Source organism: Macaca nemestrina, chromosome 13 (genome assembly GCF_043159975.1).
Source record: "Macaca nemestrina isolate mMacNem1 chromosome 13, mMacNem.hap1, whole genome shotgun sequence".
NCBI classification, from domain to species: domain Eukaryota; kingdom Metazoa; phylum Chordata; class Mammalia; order Primates; family Cercopithecidae; genus Macaca; species Macaca nemestrina.
This window is the reverse complement of record NC_092137.1, coordinates 72405164-72429490: the sequence shown is the minus strand read 5'-3', so window position 1 is coordinate 72429490 and position 24327 is coordinate 72405164. Positions and strand designations below refer to the sequence as shown.

At 59.0% G+C, this 24327-nt stretch overlaps 1 protein-coding gene across 5 annotated transcripts; it reads left to right on the top strand.

The window, feature by feature from the left end:
- The first annotated feature begins 4369 nt into the window (after positions 1 to 4369).
- CYP26B1 (cytochrome P450 family 26 subfamily B member 1) lies at positions 4370 to 23129 on the top strand. 5 transcript variants are annotated; one of them, XM_011713568.3, is made up of 6 exons: positions 4370 to 5267; positions 8691 to 8915; positions 17449 to 17724; positions 17951 to 18106; positions 19553 to 19837; positions 20233 to 23129. In XM_011713568.3, exons 1-6 carry the CDS (start codon positions 5064 to 5066, stop codon positions 20623 to 20625), a joined length of 1539 nt encoding a protein of 512 aa, XP_011711870.1. In that variant the 5' UTR covers positions 4370 to 5063; the 3' UTR covers positions 20626 to 23129. The 5 variants fall into 5 exon arrangements, with proteins under 5 accessions (XP_011711870.1, XP_011711871.1, XP_011711872.1 ...); XM_011713569.3 differs by lacking the exon at positions 4370 to 5267 and adding an exon at positions 5436 to 5781; XM_011713570.3 differs by lacking the exon at positions 4370 to 5267 and adding an exon at positions 5436 to 5844.
- Positions 23130 to 24327: the final 1198 nt, after the last annotated feature.

The window sequence follows — 24327 nt, the reverse complement described above, 5'->3', positions numbered from 1 at the left end:
AAATGGTTTTAGGGAAAAGAAAGCAAATTAGCATCAACTGAAAAAATTCAGGGCCAGAACTATACAAAATTGAGCATAAAATTGACAGCTCCCTCTGTTGTCGGCTTTAGTTGTCAGAACATGGACATTAAACAAAGAGGAAGCTGCCGTATGGACAGGATCTCATGGCTCCTGGAGATGTGTGCTGGTGTGGTGGGAGGGGAAACAGGACAATACAATGTGTGTGTGTGTGTGTGTGTGTGTGTGGCGGGAGTGGGCATTGAGGGACTCTGGCCCTCTGTTTTCTCATCAATACAAAAAGTAACATGTATATCTAATATCTAAAAATAGTATTATTTCACTATTTTATCTCACTGAAGTAAAATAATAGCTGTAGAAGAGAATTACTGGCTATACAGGGCTGCATGCATGTAAGCGACTTGTAAGGGGTAATGCCTTCACTCCCTCGGGTGTAGCAAGTCCAGGGCAGACAACACCCCTGTGCAGCTTTGTGTCTTTGTGAGCAGCAGGACTTTAGGCAGACCTGCCCCTGTACGTGGAGTTTTCTGAGCTAGGGAAGTGGGTGCAGAGGCTGTGCTTGCCCCTTGCCTGCATATTCCTGAGTGCCTGAGGCCTACCTTCTGTATTTCCCAGGCCCTTTCTGCCAAAGACCGCAAATGTCACCAGGCAGAGCTCCACTTGAACTAGCATCTCCTTACTCATGTCCCAGGCTGCTCTGACTGATTTCAAAGTGCCAGAAAGGCTACAGGGTCGTGTGACTCAGGCCCTGAACTGCAGCACTGCAGGCAATAGCTGAAGCCTCGGGGTATGCCCTGGGCCCATGGGAAAGAGGTGTGTGTGTGTGTGTGTGTGTGTGTGTGTGTGTGTGTGTGTGGTAGGGGCAGCAGTCTGGGAGTTCCTACAATCAGCCCGGAGGGAGAGGGATGACCATTAGGCAACAGGCTTATCATCCCAAGGCTAGAATGAGGCAAATATTCTCCCCTGGAATACACTTGTGTGCCCAGCACCTCAGGGGTGGAGCTGTGCCCCAGCTTTGGGGCAGTCTACAAGGGGCCAGTCACACTTTCATGGCCAAAGTGATACTTGGTAGTACTGGCATTCAGTCTGGGCTTAGAGACAGGGTCAATCTTTGACCAGGATTCAGGATCATTCTGGGATTTGGCTCAGGGGTCTGTTTTAGGTCAGGGTTACAGGCTAGACTGAGGTTTGGAGCAGGGCTCTGTCTGGGATCAGAGTCAGAAGTCCATCTGAGGTTAATGAAAGAAAGTCCTCTGATGGAATCTGACTGGCAAAGACAGTTGCCGAGCTTTCTGTATCTTAGCCACCCTCTTCACAAGCCTGTCCACGGCCTCAGCACCCCCACTCTCCACAGCACCTCCAGGAAGTCTTGGAGTGGAGTACCATGCTCTCCTTTTCATCTTTACGAAGTACTTTGTGAGATTTGAGTAGAGAGGTGGTTCTAATTAGGAAATCCAGCGACTATTGCTGTGGGGCTGTGCCATCCCTGCAGACTTTCCCCAGGATCCCACTTGGCACAGGGTGTAAGGACTCAGAATTTCTCCCCCACGTCCCTCCCAACTCCTCCTCTATACCTGAACGGGAAAAGAGGGTGGGCAGTGGAGGACAAAAGGGCACAAAAGCCACCCCCACCCAGGAGTAAGGAGATGGGAGGAAGGCAACTGGTGTGTTGGCGGACTTCTGGGGCTGTGATCCCCACACCGCAGACACCTCCCGTGGTCTCTTGGGTTGGTGGCTGGAAGGTCTCGGGTGTTTTCTGACTGTGACAATGATCCTTTGTGTGTGTGTGTGTGTGTGTGCTCAGTATCAACCTGTGCATCTATCTGCATTTCTATAAAGCTGTGTGTGTGTCTGTCCTTTAGGAGATGGAGATTTCCACAGGTGGGTTTTCCTGGGTTATCTTGCCCATTTCACCACCTTGTGGCCAGTGCTGTGTCTGAGGGTCAGGCTAGATTCTTAGAGCTCTTCAAGCCAGCAAGGCCTCAACAATCTCCCCCAACCCCATTTTATGTTAGCCTCATCCTCAGATAGGGTGTGGAGTGGCTCTGGCACTTTGATGTGCCCTGTTCAGATGTGACTGTTTTGTGATACCACCGTGCTCCGAGAATGCTTCCTAGCTCCCTATTTCGGGACCACAGTGGTCCTGACAGGGCTTTCGTGAGTGTCCGGCCCCAAGCATCCTGGGGTGGAAGTCTGAGGGCACTGACAACAGGCGCGGGGTGCTTCGGAACCTACAACTGGGCCCTTTGGACCTATCTCCCACTAGGAAGGGCGAGTGCGGAAAGGAGGAAGAGGGAATTGTTTCCCCGAATCTGTAGTACTATAACTGCCCACCAGGTGGGGTTCCAGGGCAGAGAGTGAAGCCGAGGTGACCTAGCACTAGGAGCTAGACCAGCGTTTAGATCTCTTGCTACACCAGCCTCGGAAGCGCTCACCCAGGGAGGGACAACACATCTGCGCGCACCTTAGACGCTCACACGCATTCTTGTCTCGTGAACTCTAATGCATAACTCGTACGGGTGCAGGCAAAGTGTTCAAAGGGAAGTCTAGTATCGTTAACACACACACTACTCTAAACGAAAGATGGGATATCGACTCTGGTTCCCGGAGTGCGAGAGTGAACGCCAGAGCCAAGGGGACTGAGGGAAGCAGGATGCATGGGAGAGGGAGAGGCAGGCACTAGCTAGACCAGTGCCGGGGTTGCTGTGCGCAGCTCCACGTTAACACAGACTCGCAGGAGGAGAGGCCAGATGACAGATGCACGGATGCGCAGACACACTCACGGCTCTAGAAAGAATACACAAACCCACAGACATGCCACCTTGCTCCTCAGACTTCGGGCCGACGCAAGGCCACGCGCGCGAACACACAGGTGCGGCCCCGGGCCACAGGCACACCGTACACAAGCACGCGCGCCGGGCCCTCTACTGCCAGCGCTGAGAAGGTGGCCGTGCTCACCCGGCACGTTTATTTACTAATTTGTATCAATGAACGTTTGTGCCCGTCTTCTCCCGCCTCTGGGTACCGGGGCCGCCGCGTTTGTCCCCGTGCAGGACACTTGCTGGACCAGCATCGGGGTTCCCCGACGCTGCGGGCGGTGGATGGGGACTACAAAAGCAGGGGAAGGGGGTCCCTACATGCCGGAGAGGAGGAGCTGCAGAGTCAGCAGCCTGGGACGCTGACGGGGACTGGGGAACCTTCAGGTTCCGTAGGGTAAGAGACATTTGGCGGGGGTGGGGGGGCGGACCTTAGCATCGGAGGTGTGAGGATGTAGGGATCCGGAATGGGGGATTTGGCTTAGGGGGATTGGGACTAGTAACTGAGGGGTCCCTGGAGATAGGAGCCAGCAAGATCCCGCGGGTTGGAAGCTCGGGACCCTAGGCACAGGTTCGAGGGCTTTGGGCGCTTCCCAGTCGTGGGGGCAGTCAGGCCGGACCTCCGCTGCTGGGGCTCCGGCCCAGGAGGGACTGCTGGGAGCTGGAGGAGGAGGCCGCTGACCTGAGGAGGAAAAGAGGAAGGGAAGGAGCCTAGAAGCCAAGCAGGCACTAAGCGAGTGCGCACCGTGTGTGTGCGGAGGTGTGTGTGGTGTGTGTGTGTGTGCGCGCGTGTATGTGTTTGTGTGTGTGTGCGCGTAGGTGCGCGCGCGTGTGTCTCATCTCGTCCGTCTGTAGGCGCTGGGCTCAGCGAGACGCCGGCGAGAAAGAAGAGGAGGCGAGAGGTGAACTGAGTTTGATCCTGCGGCTGCTACAAGTGGGTCCCGGGCGGGCTGCGGGCGGCGGGCGGCCGGGGCGGGGCGGGAGGCCGGGCTGCACTCTACAGCTCCGGCCGCGGGCCCGGCCTCTCACCACGCCTCCGGCTTTGTGAGCGCGCGGGTTGAGGGGGGGTTTGCTGGCTGGGCGCCCACGGCGCAGCCTCCCGCCTCTATATAAACACACGCATCGCCTCGCTTTGGACTCAAATTCACATTGAGAGAAGCTTTTAAAACCACCAGCCCTGAAATCCTGCCTCCTGTTTTTCCCCCTCTTTCATTCCTTTTGCCTTCCTTTCTTTTTTCCCCCTCTCTTCCCCTAACAGCAACTCCAGAGCCGAGAGACCGCGTCCCGGGACGGACTGCCTTTTCTTAATTGATACAATAGCCCAGCTCGGGTTTTTCACCTCCTCCCCCAACCCCACCCCGCCTCACCCCTCCCGCCCGCTGCCGTCGCCGCCGCCGCCGCCGCCGCCGCCCCATCGCCCGCCCGGGGCTCTGTCGCCGGCTGCGTCCCGTCCCGGCCGCGGCCCTCCAGCTCCGCATCCGCGCTCGGGCCGCAGCGCCCGCTTCGCCGCCTCGCCCGCCGCGCCCGCCGCTCCTGCCTCAGGGGTGCCGCGGCGGCTCTGGGGCTCGAGCGCGCCGCCCGGGGCAGCCCAGGGACATTTGGGCTCCGGCCTCTCCACTCGCCTCAGCCAGGGAGCTTTCTCCCTCGCCCCCAAAGTTTCTGGGTTCGTTGGAATTTTTGGATTCAGGATTTTTTTTAATTCTTTTTTTTACCTAGGAATTTTGGGGCCATACTGCAATACTTTTGACAAATCGACTGCACTTCCTCTCCGCTAGCTCTCTGCCCCCTTCTTTTTTCCCCCGAGCAGGGAAAGGGGCTTACGAGAGAGAGGCTCCCTCTGGACAAAGTTTTCCAAAGTTTTCCGAGTGTGATGGTAGCGGGGAGAGCAAACCCACCAGCTTGACTCACGGCTTCATCTCACCACCCCTTGAGCAGCCCCTAAGCCCGCTATAAAGGAACAAACAAACAAACAAACAAACAAAGTTACACCCCAGTCGCCTCGTGTCTCCTCTCTTCTTTTAGGCAATTTTTTTTCCTCCCTCTCTCCGCTCCCCTCGCAGCCTCCATTCGCCTTCCCTCGGCCCCTTCCTCCTCATTCTCTCTTTCGGCTGGAGGTGCCAGGACCCCCCGGCCGCAGCCTCCCCTCCCCCGCCGCTCCGGTCCCCTCCCGTCTGGCCCTCCCCTCCCCCGCCGCGGCCGGCACAGCCAATCCCCCGAGCGGCCGCCAACATGCTCTTTGAGGGCTTGGAGCTGGTGTCGGCGCTGGCCACCCTCGCCGCGTGCCTGGTGTCCGTGACGCTGCTGCTGGCCGTGTCGCAGCAGCTGTGGCAGCTGCGCTGGGCCGCCACTCGCGACAAGAGCTGCAAGCTGCCCATCCCCAAGGGATCCATGGGCTTCCCGCTCATCGGAGAGACCGGCCACTGGCTGCTGCAGGTAAGGGCGCGCTCGCTCCGCTGCTCTCCGGGGTCCGCTAGCTGCGAGCGTTGGGCTGACGGAGCGGCGGGCCGGCCAGGGGGCGCCGGGAGCCTGAAGGCACTGGTCCCCGCCCCGCCCCTTCCCTCCTCTCTGCCACAGCAGCCCAGGCTTCCCCAGCCCGCCGGCAGCGCGGTTCCGGGACCACTGGCGCTCGCTGAGCAGGTTCAGGGGGCTGGTAAGAGGGGTTCCTGGACCTGAGGGGGCTCCCAGATGGACTTGCCTGGGTCGCGGCTGGCCTGGCATGGGGTCCTGGAGCGCCCTGGGGGCGCCCAGCGCGGCGCGATCCCGAGGGAGCTTCAGGTCCTGAGCCGCTTTCGCCGCACCTCGGTGCTCGAAGCCCCAGTCGCCCTCGGCTTTCTGGGGTTGGCTGTGTCGCTGGGAGCCGAAAATTGAGTCGGAAGAGGAGGGGGCTGGTGGCAACTTGAACTGCCGATTTAAAACTGTGTTCCGGCGGCGCCGTCGGCAGCGCCAGGTACAGTTGTCCTGGTCCGCGGTCCGCGCTGGTGTGTCTGTTTTGTGGTGGAAGAGGAAGAAGGTAACCCAAAGAAAAATGAGAAGCCTGAGAAGCCAGGGCTCTAGGCTTTCGGGGAAAAGGGTCTATTTACTTATTGGGTGGGGACAGTTTGGCAGGAGAGGGAAACTTGGGAGAGGTGAGTGTGGGATCCATAGAGAGAGTGCGTGTGTGCTTGTTGGATGCCGCACAACCCCACTCTGCTGGTGATAATGGGGGTGGGGCGCGTCAGGGACCAGACCCAGGTAGGTAATGGGGAGATTAACCTAGAGTTAACCTCATCAAGTGGTAGACAATCGCTTTTGCAATGTGATACACACCAGTTTTCTTCTTGGGGTATGGGAGCGCCTCTGCAGTAACTGCGGGAGGTGTATTTGTGCATACTCGCGTTTGTTCTGTTAGCGGAAGCAGGGATGTCCTGAAACTGACAATCCCCGCACCAGAGAGGTGAAGCGAAAGGTGAGCGCTGGGACCTGTGGGTTTAGAGGTGCGAAAGCTTGGCTTGAAATTAACAGACGCGTGCAATCCGCGCGCTCGCGCGCGCGCGCACACGCGCACTCACCCTGCCCCGGGCGGAGTGACAGCGGAGCGGGGACGGGGAGGGGGCTCGAAGTTCCTCTGCCCTGTGGTCTTTCCACGTCCCGGATTTGGCCCATCTCTTTTTGTGGTTGTTAGTGCAATGAGGTGGGGGTCCCTTCAACCAATGGAAGTATCCCCCCCCACCCCCGCAAAGAAATCCCCAGAGCCTTTCCCTCGCCACCACACTTAAAGGGTCAACTGCAGCGGTGCTCTAGGCTCTGGGCCGCGAATTTAGGAAATAAAATAACTTGGGCAACGGCTCCCGCCTTTTAGAGACTGTCTGCTGAATCCACGGTCTGTCACCAGCCACCCCCACTTCGTTTCCTTACCTCTCTCTGCCCCGCTCAGGTTCCCATGACCTTTTCTCCGAATCCCACAAGAGTCCCCGGGGGTCTGCGTCCAACCTGCACAGAAGTTAGGGAGGAGGAAACCTACGCCTCCCCATCCCTCCAACCCGGGGCCCTAGATCTGGCGTGGGGGAGGGAAATAGGGGGTACGTGTACAGAGCGCCTAAGGGGTTAATAAGAGCCCTCTGAATCCCAGCGTTATTTTTTCGGAGTCATTTATCAGATTTTACGGGGGGACCTCCAAGGGCTCTCCGTTTCCACCGAGCGCCATCTAAACAGAGCCCAGGGCTAAAAATACAACATTTTTGTATAAATTGGACTCGCGGCCCGAGCGGCCGCCCCTATGAAAGTCCTCTTTGTGAAGACCGTGGAAACGGCAGACAAATAACTCTTTATTAATGCCACAAAAAACGCACTTTAATTATAGTTAGGCAGATCAGAGGCAGGGGGTGGGGGCGAGGCGGCGGCGACCTCGGAAAATTCACAACCCAACTTTTGTGTTGAAAGAAAAGAAAAACAGAGGAAAAGAAGGAGAGGAAAGACGGAGAGTGAGACGGAGCGAGGGAGACGGGTATAGCAGACGGAGGGAGGGAACCCCTCGCCTCACCACCCGCTCTGTCGCACCCCACCTCCGCCTAGATTTTTCTTAAAGGGGTAGACGCCGTGTAGAAGGGCTGCACGGTGGGGGGAACTCTCCCCGTCCTCCAGCCTGGAAGGGGGACAGCGTTCTCGCGGCCCAGCCCCCCTCCTGGCTGCGCCGGCGCTCCCGGCTCGTTCCCCGTCGCGCGCCGGGGCCGGAGGCGCATGTGGAAAAGTGATTAGGGCTCCGGGTTCTGCAGAGTCACTTTTCGGCTGTACTGGGGTGTGTGCACATTTAGCTGGAGAATAGTTTTCTGTGGAAAAAAGAAAAGTGAGGAGAGGGACCAACCCGGGATAGGGAGACTGAGTTGTCCCCTCGGGGTTGCAGGACCAGGTAGATCTGGAGCCCGAGTCTGTAAGCCGGTGGACTGGCAGGCGGGGCGGCTAGACAGGTGGCGCCCCTCCCCTTTTCGCCCGGTGCTGCCCCGGCAGGAGAAGGGTTAACGTGGGGTGGGGTAACTAGTGCCGACGTCAAAGGTGAGCGGGACGCCCCTGCTCCCGCCCCTCTGAGGTCTCCACGGTTTCCGGTACCCGCGCCGGGCCGGCTCCGCCAGCCGTTTCGAGAGCCCGGCAGGGCCCCGGCCCCGCCATCCTCGGCTCGCGCCGCCACAGCCGGGGATCTGGTTACCTGCGCGGGTCGCCCTGCCCGGTCCCGCCCCGCCCCGCGCTCGGGTTCCAAACTCCAGGGCGGCAACCAAAGTCGGTCTCCGTTATTTCCAGGTCAAAATGCATTAGGAAAATCGCGGCTCTCGGCCCGTGACCCCGCCCTGCAGAGTCCTCCGAGGGCCGCCGGGTCCCTGCGCGGGCCACACTGGACAGCGGAGGAAACTCCAACCCCCATCTGTAGTTGCTGCCTTCGGGCACCGACCGCTTACCGCTATAAATAATCTTTGGCCTGCGGCCACCCCGCGGGGTCTCGCCAGCCCGTGGCCCGGAGCCTGGAAATATTTATTCCGAGAGGCTCCCGAGCGCGGGGGAGCGGGAGGGGGTTGGAGGTGGAGACTCCCGCTTCGGGTCCAGCTGTCCGGGATACCTCTTTCCTCTCGAAAGTCATTACTAAAAAACAGCCTCCTGGGGGTGCCCCTGGGCCTCCGCCTCCTTGCATTATTTATTATCCTCTAGGCCCTACTTCCCAGTTCTTGTGCACGCTATGAAAAATAAAACCTGCGTGCTTGTCTATGTGAGTGTGTGTTTGGTGGGGAGAGGGGGCAGGTGACTGTGCCCCGCGTTGGGGTCCGCCACCCCTCCCTCGCGGGCCTTCTGCAGAAGTGCACCCTGAGAGAGACCCCGGTGTGGCTCCCGCAGGGTTCTGGCTTCCAGTCGTCGCGGAGGGAGAAGTATGGCAACGTGTTCAAGACGCACTTGTTGGGGCGGCCGCTGATACGCGTGACCGGCGCGGAGAACGTGCGCAAGATCCTCATGGGCGAGCACCACCTCGTGAGCACCGAGTGGCCTCGCAGCACGCGCATGTTGCTGGGCCCCAACACGGTGTCCAATTCCATTGGCGACATCCACCGCAACAAGCGCAAGGTAAGAACTCTGTCCTCTTTCTTCCGTGCACTCCCTCCCCTCACCTCGGGGCAAGGAGTTCCTGGAGCCTGGGGAATGTTCCCCTACCGAATCTGTGCCCCCCTTTGCACACCATGCTTGAAGACACCGCAGTTCCCCGCCGACAAGGCCTCGAGTCCGGATCCAGGGCCTGCTCCGGCCTCCCTCCTCTTGGTCCCTTATCATGCTGGCCGACTGCCGTGGGCACCACCCACGGTGGCTTGGAAGAGCTTGAGCATGCGGGATCTGGGGTGTCCAAAGCCTGTCCTTGCCTTGCTCCACCGAGCTGGAAAAGGAAGGAGGCGGGACAGTTGGCCGGCGTTCGCCTTTTCGCCACGTTTCCCAGGGAATTCCGAGGACTGGAGAGCGATCACTCTAAAATCAAAGCTGCCCTTCCCACCACAGGCTGCCTGAAGGGAGGCGCGGGCAGGCGGCTGCTCGTGGAGGTTGGGGACAGCTTGTGGGCTGCGGTGGCTGGGCCTGGTCAGAGAAAGGTGCGGCGAGCCTTGGGCCGCGGAGCGCACGGGCCTGGGCCATGGGGGCAGGGCGGGCGGGGGGAGAGCAGGCGAGGCACGAGCGGGGATCAAAGCGCACCCACCCCCCCGAAAGAGGAAGGGAAAGTGGGTGTTTATCCCTTGGATTTCCCGAGCGACTGGAGGAGGCGCGGAGGAGGCGCGCACGGGGCAGGCCTCCGCCCCTCCCGGCTGCGCTCGGCTACCAGCGCGGGCAGCACGTGCTGTTTGAACTGCAGTAACCCGAAAGCCGAGCCGGCGGGCGGGCCCGAAGCCGCCAGGAGGGGGGCCGCGCGACCTCCCCGACTCCATTTTTTTCCATTGGGTCAGAGGACTCACCCAGGTTTGAAAGCTAAGGAAAGGGAGAGGCAGCTTCCCGTTCGGGAGCGGTGGCAGACCCGGGAGGTGGGGAGGCGGACTCCCTCCGTCAGGGGCCGCATATGCTGTGGTCTGGGCGAAGATGAGGAGCGCTCTACTTGCAGACGCATCCTGTAGCACTTGACGTTCTCTGAACAGCCTGTGAAGGGTAATTCTTAACTGCAGACAAAAGAAGGAGCGGTCAAACCGAGGAGACTGGGCTGCATCCCTGCCCCCACCCCGTTCCCTTATACAGCATGTATTTCAGGAACTAGAAACGGGCTCCCAAAGTCCTTTCTTCCATCTGCCCCACTCCTAGCTGGAAGCAGTTGCCACAGCCTGGGGGCGGCGGGAGAGGGGTTCTGGGGAGTGGCTGGGAGGGGCTGGAGGCTTCGGAATGAAGCCTCGGCTTTTCCAAGGTGTTGGGCAGTTATTTTTCCCTCAGCCTTTGCGACTCCACCACAGGCCCATTCCAAAGAGCGAGGAGAGCGGAGACTCAGCTCCAAAGGAGATGGCTGCTTCCTGAGCTCTGCTTTACAGAGGCTTTGGTCAGAGGGGTATTATTGTGCCCTTTTCACGGAAGGGGCCACTGAAGCGTAGAGCGGTAGAACGAGACTTGAACCAGGTCAGGAGACAAAGAAAATTTCGGGGAGAGCCTGCACCACCGGACTGCAGCGTCCACGGGAATAGTCTCTGGGCCCGGGAGAAGAGTCCTCCTCTGTCCGGCCTGCCTGGGGCTGCTGGAAGCTGGGGTGGACAGTGAGGAAGGAGGTGTGGCCAGGACCAGAGTGTGGGGTGCAGAGGGCTTTGGGGTGAGGGCGTTGTCTTGGGGTTCCACCCACCCTGGGCCTGACTTGGCCTCAGGCCTCCAGGTGTTGGCTGGGAAGGGCTTGCCTGGAAAGCCCCAAGGTTTTTTGGCCTACATTGTCCATTTAGAGGGGAGGGAGAAGGAAGGGAGAGCGCAGATGACCAGGAATATGGGGGAAGGGAGGAGGAGGGCTGGGACTGGGGTCAGGGCAGAAACTGAGAGCCTTGGCTGAGGTGTGATGGTTCCCTATTCAGAACAGCCAGTCCTTTAGCTCCCTGGGGGTGAGTGGGGAGCCACCAGAAGCTGGTTCATCCTGCCAGGGGCCTGAGAGCCAAATGCAGGGCCCCCTCTTTGTGTGTAGCAGTTTTATGCTTGCCATGTGAGGCATGTTGGCAGGGAGGGTCGAATGAGAAATGGGTAGTCAGCCAGATGAAAGGATTCTTCCCCCAAATCTCCCTAACTGATGATTTAAGTTTACTAAACTCCACGGAAGTCCTGGGGCTGGGTAGGTAGAATCTAGCTGGAAGCCAGGAGGACACTCAGGGCCACTGTTTCTAAATATACATGTTGGTCCTGGAGAGAACTGCTCATCTGCTGAACCCAAGGCCTGGTGGACTGAGTGTGGCCAAGGTAGGGGCTGCTGTGTGCCACACACACCTCTTTATCTGGTCCATGTTGCAGTTAGGGGCCTGGCTACAGTGTGGGCTGCTGGGCCAGGACTGGCCTGGTTAGGAGGTAGGAGCGGGAAGTGGGGCCCAGGTGTGCTGGGGCCCGGCTGGTGGGGAACTGGAGCGTCACTGTTTCCATTGGGGCTGGTGGCCCACCCTGCCTCTGGGAGGTCTGACCAGATGTGTTGGAGGGGGCTTCTCACTGCCATCACTGCGCTCCAGGTGTTTGCCCTGGCTGCCCTGGTGGTCTTGGGCCAGCAGGGGTGGGGTTGCCAGGGAAAAAGTCCAGAAAGTCTTGCCCAGTCTAACAGAATCATCTCTGGAAGCCAGGCCTGTGTCCTTGCAGCCAGGGCCTCAGACTCCCTCCCTCCTCCTGGGTTACCCTTCCCCTGCCCAGGGCCTGGGGTGTATCTGATGGATGGGGGAGGGACCCCATCCCTCTTCGTGTGTAGAGAGGCTGGAGTATTGCTGTAGAAGGGCAGATGGAGTCTGGTTAGGAAGGTGGGGGTGAGACGGTTGTCCAAAACATGGAGAAGGAGCTAGGGAATCGTTCTAGAAGCTTCCTATGCCCAGTCCTACCCACCAGGATTGGGCCTCTCCTCTTCTTCTTTGGAGATAGGACTGGACCTCTACGCACCAAGAGGCCAGCAGCTTCAGGACACCCCAGACAGTGGCCTGGAGATACCCTCAGGGAACTTGGAGAGTATTTCAGGGGAGGGACTTAGCCTTGGAGCCTCTGAACTGGGGAGACCTCAGGAGTGGTAGTCTTGCCCCTTCTACCCAGATCCCTGCCTACAGGGCCTTCTGGGCCTGAAGCCAAGGTGGGGGATTAGGCTTTGGAAGTAGAAGTCAAGAAACCCTGCCTGTCCATCCACCATCCCTGACTTTGGCCCCATCTTGGAAACCTTGTGCTCCTGGGGTCTGTGTTGGGATGGAGAGGCCAGGAGGTGCCTCAGCAGGAGGACAGTGCCAGGAGGACCCATGGTTATGGGGTCCCAGGGAAGGCTAGCCCACACCTGGCTCTAGGAGGCCTTTGGACCAAGGCACAACCTCTGGCCACACAGTCATGTCCACCAGGCTCAGCTCAGGGCAGAAGGTCCAACCTGTGTTGGATGGAAGGCCAGTGGCACAGCCAGGCAGCTCTGCTGCTGGGAGCTCTGCCCCAGCCCCTTGGCATAGGCACAACGCCTTTGTTCTGCCAACACAAGTCCTTCGCCCAAAAGTTACTGTAGCACCAGTGGGTGGGCACAGGGGCTGCTGAGGGGGCGGGTAGCAGCAGCGGATCTATCTGAAGGTCAGTGGGGGAGGGAGCCCACAGTCAGCTGCCAGGACGCCTGGGAGTGGGAAACTCCCTCTGCATGCCCTTGTGCCAGGCAGCAGGTGGGTGGGCGGCCTGGATGCGGGGGCCAGCCCTTCCCTCTGTCCCTTCTTTCTGTGTCCTTCTCCCAAGGCAGGGAGGGGTCCAAGGTTGTGGTACTGATGTGTTTGCTCACTCTCCCAGCCTTGGAAGATGAAGGTGGCCTTGGCGGGGAGTGGGAAGGTTTGGTGTGGTCTGCCCTGGCCCTGGGCCCCCCAGGCTGGCTGCTGTATCTGTCCTGGGTTCCCTAAGCCTAAAAGGAAGCAACTGCGGGGCCTTGAGACATGCCAGGATCACACCAAAGTGGCAGGGACAGCTGGCCTCACCCTGACAGTGGACTTCACTGTAGAGGACAGTCCCCTTCAGGGCCCTTGAATAAATTCAGAGCCCACCAGGGCTGGCAGAGGGCAGCTCTATGGAGTCTGGAGTGGTGGGAGGCAGGGAGTTCAGGGCCTCTGGTGGGTGTGGCCAGCCACACTCTGGACTGTGACCTTGGGAGGCCCCTCCCCATCCACGGCTTTCTAAGGTAGGGTTGGTGGCGGTTGGAAGTGGGAGAGGTAAGAGCGGCCGGGCAAATCTCAGATTCTGTGGCTTGGCAGGTGTCTGCCAAGTGCTGCTCGCCCCTCCCCACCTTGCCCCCCTTGTGCTGTAGGTATGTGTGGAAGAGTTAGGGCAGTGGGGAGCACGTCTCCAGGTGAGATGATCACAGCTGGAGTCAAATCAGGGGCAGGCGCTCTGCTCTAACCGCTGGAGCCTGTTGGGGGTCTGGGCCAGCCTCCCTGTAACCAGAGGGGCTGAGTGTGCCCAGCCCCACAGACCCGGATTGGACATTTCCAGTTCTGGGTGAAGCTGCCTGGCATTTCCACTGGGCCAGGGTGAAGCTGAGGCAGCCAGGCAGCTGGGAAGATGACGTCCTCTCTTACCCCCCTTGCTTGAATATAAAGTACACACCTTGGCGTCACCCCTGTGCGGACGGCTGCCTCAGCGCCTGCCTGCCCTCTGTTTTTCTTTCCACTCCACAGGCTGAGGCTCCGGTGGCTTGGCCGGGTGGCCTGCCCAGGCCCCCACCCCTCCTGGGCAGCCGCTTCCATTCCTCCCAGTTTGAGTCACTGGCCTGGGCAGTGGGTCCCCGCTCCGGCTCTACCCACTCCTGCTGCCCATCCATTTGTCCCTCTGTCCACACCTGCCAGCAGAGAAGGGGGAGGCTATCTGGCTGAGCAAGCGCGGCCCGTAGGGCCATGGGGGTTCACAAAGTGACTCCCCTCCCAGGGCACAGGGTGAGAGGCAGGAGGGGTGAGGAGGCCTGCTTGGGGAGAATGCATTTGTAGAAACAATGATAGGGAATCTGAGCCTTCACGAGCCCCTGCTGGTGCCCCTAGACCCTTGTGGGATCAGCTCCCACTCCGGAGGGAGGGAGAGAACCAAGGGGTGGACTCCTGAGCCTATTGTGTCCTTGGGGGCTTGGCAGGGGAGTTGCCCAAAGCCATCCCTCAAGGCGACTGCCCTCCTCCCTCCTGCCCAAGCCTCTGAGGCTGCAGCAGGTAAACCTGGATGGGCGCTCCTGGTCTCCTGTGACAGTACCCTTGCTCTCTCCTGGCACCAACCCTGGTGGGGAGTCCATACCTGCCACTCCCTCTGCAGGGCTTGGCCTGGGCCTGGGCTGGCTCCCAGTGACCTTTGTCCGGCATTCTTGGCTGACTTTTGGGAATTCCGAGGGAAGCCCCAGAAGGAAACAAAGCAGCCGTGGCTCCTGCTATGCCTGTGGTCAGGGAAGTAGCTCCGGGCCGGGAACCCTTCGTTTCTTCACAGGGAGCCGCTCCCCGGCACCTTCCCAGTATGCCCGAGCCCTGACCCCAGCAGGCGGTGGCCTCAGACCCAGCGCGCCCTGACGCAGCCCTGACCGCCCTCTGCCCCAGCCTGCGCCTCTGCCTCCACCCGTCCTTTGTGGCGGGTGGTGGTTTCAGAGCTTCCCTGGCTTGGGGAAGTGCCTGCGTTGTTACACCTGGGCACAGACCCAGGGATGAGGCCCTGGAGGCTTCCTAGGGCCTGGGAGGCCCCTATGCCTGTGGAGCAGCTGGGCCAGAGGCAGGGGCATGGACCTGGTGACTTCTGAGCCCAGCCCCTCGGGGCCAGTGTGCCCTCCACCCACCTTTGCTGGGCTTCTCATTTGGGGGATTTCTCCACCTCACGGTGAGCTCTGAGGAGCGTCATGGACAGCCTGGCGGAAAGGCCCTCAGAACGGCCAGGCAGGCCTCTTGTGAACCCAGCAGAGAAACAGCTCCAGGAGGGGCAGCGGCCTGCTGGCTGTCACTCAGCCAGTCAGACACTGGCCGAGACAGTGTCCTGGTCCTGCCTTCACTTTCCTTTTAGAAGCCCCAACCCCAGGGGCCTGCAGGTGCCGGGTGGCAGTGGTTTTTCTGGCTGATTCTAGCTCCTGGCCTTGCCCATAGAGCCCTTCCCCGCAGGGGTCAGGTGTGGACCCCTGCCCTTGGAGTCCTTCGGTCAGTCCCTGGGCCCTTCTCTCTTCCTAGACTATCCCTGCCTGCCCTCCAGGGCCCCCAAGGCCTGGGAAGGAGCAGTTCAACCGGCCATCGCTAGAGGGCGCAGGAAACGGAGCCCACGGGGCAAGGCAGGGCTTGTCTGTGGGTGAGGTGTGGGCCCTCCGTGCTCCCCCTTTTTAAACCCTGGGATGGCCCCTCCTGGGCCACTGTAGCCCACATGGGGTGTGTGCGTGGGGGCTGGAAGGCGCTCCCCAGGGGATTCGAGCATTGACAAGTTCTGGGCCGCTTTGAAGGGATAGCATCTACTTAGGGGCAGGTGGGGGCTGCTGTTCAGGTGCTCAGTGGATTGACGGGAGGCCACCTGGCTCCACCTCACTGTCTACAGATGAGGAAACTGAGGCTTGGGGGAGCGGGTAGCCACTTGGCCATGATCACACTGTAAGTTGCTGGATGATGCACAGCTACAACTCAGCCCCTTTCCTGTCACCCCACCGCATCTTAGAGCCCGCCGGTTTCTACTTCGACTGGGCCTGGTGGACGTGGCCTCCGGGGCACAGGGTGAGAGGCAGGAGGACCAGGTCTCCCATGTGCTGGGGGCCCTGGCCAGCTCCCACCTTGCACCCTCCATGACAGAACACCTAGTCCGTCCTGGGCTGGCTGGCCGGCTCTGGGCCAAGTATGACCTCTTGGGCCCTCCCTGTCCCACCTCTGGCCTCCCTGTCCTGCCATGGAGGCCTGGTAGCCGCAGAGTGATTTGCCTGTCCCCGTCTTGTCTCCTGATGCACTTTTCCCTCCTGTGTGCTGCTGTCTGCCCACCCTGTGGCTCTCTGCGGTCTGTAAGGGGCCCTTCACTGGCCAGTGCTGGGCTTTAGGAGAAGTGCCCCTTCTCATTCCCCCAAGACCCTTCATTTGCCCAAGGGCTGAACCTGGAATCCTAAGGACATGAGGGTTGGGGGTTGAAGCAAACAAGCATTGCCTTTATCCATTACTCTCTGAAGGGAGGCAGCAGTTAGAGTTCCCTGGAAATTCCCTCGGACCCCCAACACTGGGCAAGGTGTGAATGACCCATCTGGACTTGGGCTGATCTAGGCGACCTCCTATCATCCTTCTACCTCTCTGCTGTTCCTCTGTAGCAGGAGCGGCCCCAAACAGTGCAGGCCTCTCTGCCCCTCGCCGGCCTCCTGCCCTCCCTCCCTCCCTCCACCGGGAATTTCGGAATGAAAGTGCTATTGTGAACGCCTGGCTGGGCCACTGAAGGGCCAGCACTGTTATTTCTGCAAACCAGCCCTCCCATTAGCCATGCAGGGCCCAGGCCAGGAAAATGTTACCTTTCCTCCCCGAGCTGACTGCAGGGGAAATTCTCACATTTACAGTTTATGCGGTGGTTGTGTTTGGGGGGCAGTTGGGGAGGGCGGCGCGTGTGTGTGGTTTGCATGGGATGGGGTGGGGGGCTCCCTCTTCCGCACTGTCCCTCCCCTCCCAGCCTTTGCTTGGTGCTGGTAGCGGGGGTGCTCCCCCTTCTCATCTGAACTCTGGTGGGATGGAGGTTGCTGTTTATGAGCGAGACCCACAGGCTATCGGTAAATAAACTAACGTGCTCCCGTCTCCTCCACACATGAAAACATGTGCGGGGGAGTCCTGGGTGAGGAGGGCAGCAAGGGGGGCTGCGCAGGCAGCCGGGAGGACGGAAGACGGGGAGGTGGGAACAGGACTCACTGCCTCCTTACAGTGGCCCTGGAAGATGCAGGGAAGTCACAGGGCTTCTGGTTGTCTTTATGATCTTTGGGGGTGGAAAGCCATTGTCCCCATTCCCCCGCTGCTTTTGGACCTGGCCACACTGAAGACCTTTTCATGGCACAGCTGTTAATAAACTTACTAGAATCTGCACCCAGTAGCTGTTTTCCAGCAAGTGATGACAATTTTGGTTCCCAGGAAGTCCTGCTTGAGGTCTAGTCTCAGGCTCTCTTGCTGTCCCCCATGGAGTAGCTATCCCCTGATGGCCTTCCCCTACTTTCCTGTACAGTCCAACGACTGTGCTCCACTTCTCCCGGGCACTTCCATCCTGTGTCCCGGGATTCCGAAATGGGCTTCTGCAGTGGAAGGGTGGTTCCCCGCTCAGCTGCCACTTGTGCCCCACGCAAGCCACATCCCTCGAAGACTTGCTGACAGCTGGCCTGCCCAGCTCCCAACGCTTTGTGATTGTGTGGAAGCTGAAGTTCTCTTTGGCCACATTCATCCTTCAGGCAGAGTGACGGGCTGACCAGGGGCGGGCCGTGCCAATCAGCTCACCCACCTGCCTCTCTGCCTTCCAGGTCTTCTCCAAGATCTTCAGCCACGAGGCCCTGGAGAGTTACCTGCCCAAGATCCAGCTGGTGATCCAGGACACACTGCGTGCCTGGAGCAGCCACCCCGAGGCCATCAACGTGTACCAGGAGGCGCAGAAGCTGACCTTCCGCATGGCCATCCGGGTGCTGCTGGGCTTCAGCATCCCCGAGGAGGACCTTGGGCACCTATTTGAGGTCTACCAGCAGTTTGTGGAGAATGTCTTCTCCCTGCCTGTTGACCTGCCCTTCAGTGGCTATCGGCGGGTGAGCACCCAGGGCCTGGGAGGAGATTAGCAGGAGCATCCATGAGCCCCCTCTCTGGGGATGGGTGGCTGACCTGACCCCTGAGTGGGCACCTAGGCACAGGGCACATGGACAAAGAGGAGAGGTGTCAGCGTGGGGTAGGAGGAGGCTGGAGTCATCCCTGGTGGTCCCAAGGCTCGGATGGGAGCCTGCCCTTCTATATGAGTGACAGCCCTTCCCCCTGCAGGGCATTCAGGCTCGGCAGATCCTGCAGAAGGGGCTGGAGAAGGCCATCCGGGAGAAGCTGCAGTGCACACAGGGCAAGGACTACTCGGACGCCCTGGACCTCCTCATTGAGAGCAGCAAGGAGCACGGGAAGGAGATGACCATGCAGGAGCTGAAGGTGGGGTGGGCATGCGCCCCTCGCTGGCAGCACCAGCACCCAGGCTCCATTCTGAGCTTTCCTTGGATGGAAATGTGCCTTGCCCTTTCTAGCCCCTGTAGTCTGGCCCCACACACGCTTTCTGAGCAGTGGCTGGAGACCGCGAAACCGGAAGCGAAGTCTGTGTCCCCGCCCCTGCTCTGCAGGATGCCGTGGGTGCCCTCCCTTCTCTCCCCATGGCCTACAGGGAGCTCAGGCCTGGGAATGATCTCGGTTCATTTCCTAGTCCCAATATCCTTGGGAGGCTATCTAGGGAAATGCAGGCCCACAAGGGGAAACCACTTGCTTATCGTCAGCCTCAGCCCTTGGGGAACAGCAGCGGAGATTTGGATGCGAGGTCTCCTCCCCCACCCCCAGCCTTTTCAGATTGCTGGCACTTTGCATGCCCTCCCAGCCCCCTGGCCCCTGGTGATCCCGGCTGTGCTCCGCGCAGGGCCTGCTTGCCCTGCTTTGGACAGATGTTTCACCGGAGGAGGGCTCACTCGCCCATCCCCACCTGGGCTCTGCAGGCCCACTCCGCTGCTGGGTCCCCACGGACACTCACTGCAGCCTCCCCTGCCCACTATCTTTGCCTCCCCGTATTCTAGCTCCAGCTTCTTTCCTGGGGAGCTAGGAAGAGCCAGAGTGGCTTTTCCACTATAACAAGCTTTGTGATTTATGGGTGTCGCCATGGCCAGTAATGGACCCAGGTCCCTTCATTCCCCTCTCTGGGCCCAGAGTTCACATTTGTAAAATGCAGGGCTTGCTATGAGATGGCCTGCTGGGGCCTTTCTATGGGGAACCCATGGCCCTGGTGTCCTGCTCCCCAGAGAGCCCTGGCAGGGTCTTTAGGTCCTCAGGAGGTCACCTCCCCTCAGCCTCATCCCAGGTCTCCAGGGGAGTGGCCCCAGGCTGTGGCCCCAGGCTGCCTCTCAGACCCCATTGGCTCCCCTGACTACCCACCAAATGTCCTCCTCCTGCGATGGAGGAAGGGGCTGGCGCTGCTAGTGGGAAGGCCCGGGTTTAGACCACATCCCCCACACACGCACACGAACACCCGCTGCGCAGGGCCTTGCTCCTTGGGATTTGTTCTTTTTCTCCTGTGAGCCCATTGCATATCAGGTCTGTGGGGCTGGCCCAGGAACCCAGCAGTGAGTGAGAAGTGGCCCCGCTCCAAAGGACTGGAGGCTTCTGCCCTGGGTCACAGCAGTTGTGTCTTCTGCCCAGCCAGGGACTGGCTGTGACCCCCGTGTCCCTCGTGACACTAGTGCTCTGGCAACATGAGACTCAGAGGAAGCAGAATTCACTGCAGGAACCAGGCAGGGCCCAGCACAGATGACCTGGGCACACGGGCCGCTGGCCGAATGGGGTAGCCCCTGCCTGGCTGAACCCATACCTCCAACAACGCCTCTCCTCTGTGCCCTGCAGGACGGGACCCTGGAGCTGATCTTCGCGGCCTATGCCACCACGGCCAGCGCCAGCACCTCACTCATCATGCAGCTGCTGAAGCACCCCACCGTGCTGGAGAAGCTGCGGGAGGAGCTGCGGGCTCATGGCATCCTGCACAGCGGTGGCTGCCCCTGCGAGGGCACACTGCGCCTGGACACGCTCAGCGGGCTGCGCTACCTGGACTGTGTCATCAAGGAAGTCATGCGCCTGTTCACACCCATTTCCGGTGGCTACCGCACTGTGCTGCAGACCTTCGAGCTGGATGTGAGAGAGGCTGGGCCTGTGGAGCCGGGGGTGATGGGGGAGCGGGGGCACCGGGATGGGGCAAGGCGGGAGACCAGCCTCCATTTCAGGGACATCAGGCCTGATGGGGAAACAGTGCTTACTTTCAGTCTCATGAGAGAACTGCGCCCCAAATGCATCAGATGAAGCCAAGTTGGGTGTTATATGTGAAGTCGCATGTGCACATCTACAGATAAGGGCTTGGACTAACATGCTGAGTGGGGCTGGCTGGCCAGGCCTGGGGGGCCACAGTGGGGTGTCTCTAGGAAGAGACAGGTCTTGAACATCTGGGGCTGAGCAGGCAGGGGGCAGTCCTAGGCCCTTCGTGGGTTATTCCGGCTCTCACCACCCGCTCCTCGGCCCCCATCTTGCTCCAGGGTTTCCAGATCCCCAAAGGCTGGAGTGTCATGTACAGCATCCGGGACACCCACGACACAGCGCCTGTGTTCAAAGACGTGAATGTGTTCGACCCCGATCGCTTCAGCCAGGCGCGGAGCGAGGACAAGGACGGCCGCTTCCATTACCTCCCATTCGGTGGCGGTGTCCGGACCTGCCTGGGCAAGCACCTGGCTAAGCTGTTCCTGAAGGTGCTGGCGGTGGAGCTGGCCAGCACCAGCCGCTTTGAGCTGGCCACGCGGACCTTTCCCCGCATCACCTTGGTCCCCGTCCTGCACCCCGTGGACGGCCTCAGTGTCAAGTTCTTTGGCCTGGACTCCAACCAGAACAAGATCCTGCCAGAGACAGAGGCCATGCTGAGCGCCACAGTCTAACCCAAGGCCCACCTGCCTCAGCCCAGCCCAGGCAGCGGGGTGGCGGTGGTGGGAGGTAGAAACCTGTGTGTGGGAGGGGGCCGGAACAGGGAGGGCAAGCGGCCCCCATACTTGCCCTTCCCTGCTCCCCCTCCCTGGCAAACCCTACCCAAAGCCAGTGGGCCCCATCCTTCCTAGGGCGGTGCTCCACTTCTGGCTCCCGCTTCCCTCCAGCCACTCCCCATTTCCCACCAGCTCAGCCCCTGGGAAGGGCGTGGCAGGGGCTCTGCATGCCCGTGACAGTGTTTGGTGTCAGCGCGTGCTACAGTGTTCTTGTGATGTTCTGAAATGCTCCCTTCCCTCCGTTCCTTTTGGACCCTTTTAGCTGGAGCCGGGGGACGGGAAGAGCGGTGCCCCCTTTGGTGCACTCTTCAGCGCCTCCCTCTCCTGCGCCCCCACTGCATCTGCCCAGGAACAGCATCCTGGGTAGCAGAACAGGAGTCAACCTTGGTGGGGTGGGGGCTGCCTCCAACCTGGAGACTGCCCTTCCCTGTGCCCCTGTTCCCACCCTCCCTCGCCGGTTTGGACATTTGAAATTACCTATTGCTGCTACTTGTTCTGTCCTCCGACTTTGGGGCAAAGGAGCCCCAGGCCCTGTCTCCCCAGCATCCTCCCTGGTGGCCCTGGGCAGGTGCACTGACACCCCCACCTTCCCATCCCCTGCTGAACCCGGCCCTGTTACACACACGGGCCTGAGGTCCACGGCTCGTGTGCTACTTGCCCCCATATTTATTCACTGATAGGGAATCTTGGGAATGCCGGGGTCTGGAGTGAACATCTCCTCCCCTTCACGCCCTAGCCTGTGTTCCAGCTGTCTTGGCGAGACTTCTGTGAGTGAAGAGGAAGGGGTCTCTGGTCAAACCCAGCCCCCGGGCCTAGGGTTGAAAGCCTTCCCCGGCTCCAGGCATTATTTGGGTTTAATCCTGCAGGCTCACTCCTGGGCTGAAGTCCAGTGCCTCTGCCTTGTCCCTGGTGGAGATGGGACATGGCCCATTGCCTCCTCCCTCTCCTGTCAAAAGCCCTGATCAGGTAGATTTGGAGGCGGCCGCCATTTCCTGCTTGGCCCCTGTTCACCCCAGTGCCCCTGACTCCAGTGCATCAGTATGGGGAAGGATACGGGTTCTTCTGACGGGGAGCCAGGCCCTCCGTCTTCCCTTCCTTAACCCTCCCCCTTTGCCCTCCACCCTGCAAAAGGTGTCCTTGAAGTCCCTTCCACCTCTATGCCACTGTCTGCTTAGCCCAGCTCAGGGGTAGGGAAGAGGCGAAAGCGTGGGGGAGGTGAGTGCAGCGGCAGTTCTGCCTCGGAGCTGACTCCAGGGCCCCGTGTGGTCTCCGGACAGCTGCGGGAAGGCTGCTGCAGCTAGAGCTGACGAGGCGGCTATGTGCAGTTTGTCAGGGGATTGGGTTGAAAACTGGCCAGTCGGGATGACTGGGTGAAAGAGGAGTAGCTCCTGCCACTGGCATTTTGAGTGTTGGCAATTTGGGATGCCTCCTGGGGATGGTCTGGGGGCCTTTGGTGAGTCTCTAAGCAATTGTGTTTGTTTTCAGATTTTTCCTTGCTTTTGTGTTTCTCTATTGGTTTTTGATGTTGTAAAAGCAATGAATCCTCTTTACAAGAAAATCGAAAACATAGAAGAATGAAGGACATGCCAGCCCCCGATCGCTGCTGTGAGCACCTCAGCGGCTCCCTCCAACCAGATACCGTAGGCAGCCCCACAGACTGACCCTGACCCCACTCACCGCCACCCTGACGATAGACTATAGGAACGGGCCCATACCACACAGACTGCTCTCCAGTCCCCGAGTCTCAGATGTTTCATTATTTCCTACTTTTCCACTACTAAAAAACAGTGTGGAACAGACATTATTGGCAAAATTGACCATCCCCAATCCTGAAAAGCAGGCCTGAATGGGTAAAGACTTGTCAATGCTTGCAACATAGCTACATGGTGCACCCGAACCTGTACCCACCCATCCCCCAACACAAAACGAGTGTCCGGAAAGTTCATTTGCCTTTAAACTGATCCAGCTGGCCCTAAACCAATTGTTTTTGACTGAGTATCTAGGAGAGCAGTAAGTGGAACTTCAGACAACAAGCCCACTGGGTCTGGTCCAGGTGACGGGCAGGAGGCATGGGGCTGGGAGGTCTCAGGGGCCTTGCCTGGGGGTGGCCAGCCTGGTAGGGGGCAGAGAAGGAAAAGCTGAGGGGGGTTCCAGTGAGGGAGGAAAGAAGGATCATTTGCCCTGCTGGGTATCAAAGGCAATGAGAAGAGAGCCGAAGAAAGCTCTGGCTGGCTGACAGGCCCCCTGTGTTGTAATTGGTCCCTCCTTTCAGCTCTCTGGTGAGATTCCCGTGTCTGTGTGTGTGCGCGTGTGTTTCATAGAGCTAGCATTAGACGGGTGATGTTTCTTACTTATCATCCCTAACTATTGTAACTTGACCTTAACGAGACAACCCCCCCCCCCCCACAAAACTCTTCCTGCCACGGGCTTGCAGATTGAAGCACTTTCGATGTTGGGCGCTGGCGTTTGTGTTCTGGGCACCATCGTGACCCTGCCCAGATGGCTATAATATTATTTTATACACAAACATGTTTTTCATAAATGTTATAATTTTGTGTCTGTCTTTATAAACTATTGTAAGTACTATTTTTGTTATAATTCAAAATAGATATTTAGTATAAAGTTTTTGCTGTTAAATATTTGTTATTTAGTAAAATATGAATTTTGCTCTATTGTAAACATGGTTCAAAATATTAATATGTTTTTATCACAGTCGTTTTAATATTGAAAAGCACTTGTGTGTTTTGTTTTGATATGAAACTGGTACCGTGTGAGTGTTTTTGCTGTCGTGGTTTTAATCTGTATATAATATTCCATGTTGCATATTAAAAAAATGAATGTTGTGCATTTTGTGATTTTGGAAATACTCAATGTGGCTCTTTTATAGGCTTCTATAATAAACCATGGGGACTTGCCCTTGTCTCCATTGCCTCTCTGCTCTCTGCCTTCTCAGCCTTACTGAAAGGGTCCTCCCTGGCCACCTGTGTTCACACCAGCAACGCCCCATCCACCTTGTCAGTTAGGAAGTTCTTCCCTAAAAGTGTCCCGTGAGGCCAGTTCGCCATTCCTTGCGTGCAGGCACAGAGATCTGTGACAGAGTCCTGGGAGGAGGAGGTTCCTTGGGGAAGGAGAAAGAGAATCGGTCAGCCTATATGGGGAGGGGCAGCTGGGAGGACACTCCGAGTGTGGCCATGGCTGGCTGTGCCAGGTGTTTCGGGGCTGGACAGGGGGACTGAGAGCTCTGAGTCTGTCTTGTTAACTTGAGCGAGGACACTGATGTTCACAGTCACGTGACAAATGAGGGCGCAGAATTCAGTTCTTCTGACGTCTGGCCTCGCGTCCCATGCCAGCACTTCTCAAAGCCTGTTTCATGGGTGTTGTGGGATCACATGGATTCCATGATCAAATGAGTTTGGGAAATGGGCTAAACACAGTCATCCTGGTTTCCCTTCTGCAGGCCTTGTCAGAACCTTGAGCCACAGGATGTGTAGCCTCAGGGGTAGTAGAGTATGGGGTGAACATGGGCTGCAGCATTCTCCAGGCCTATTTGAGGACTGAAACCCTGTCCTCTTTCGCCGATGATCACATTTCATGGAAAGA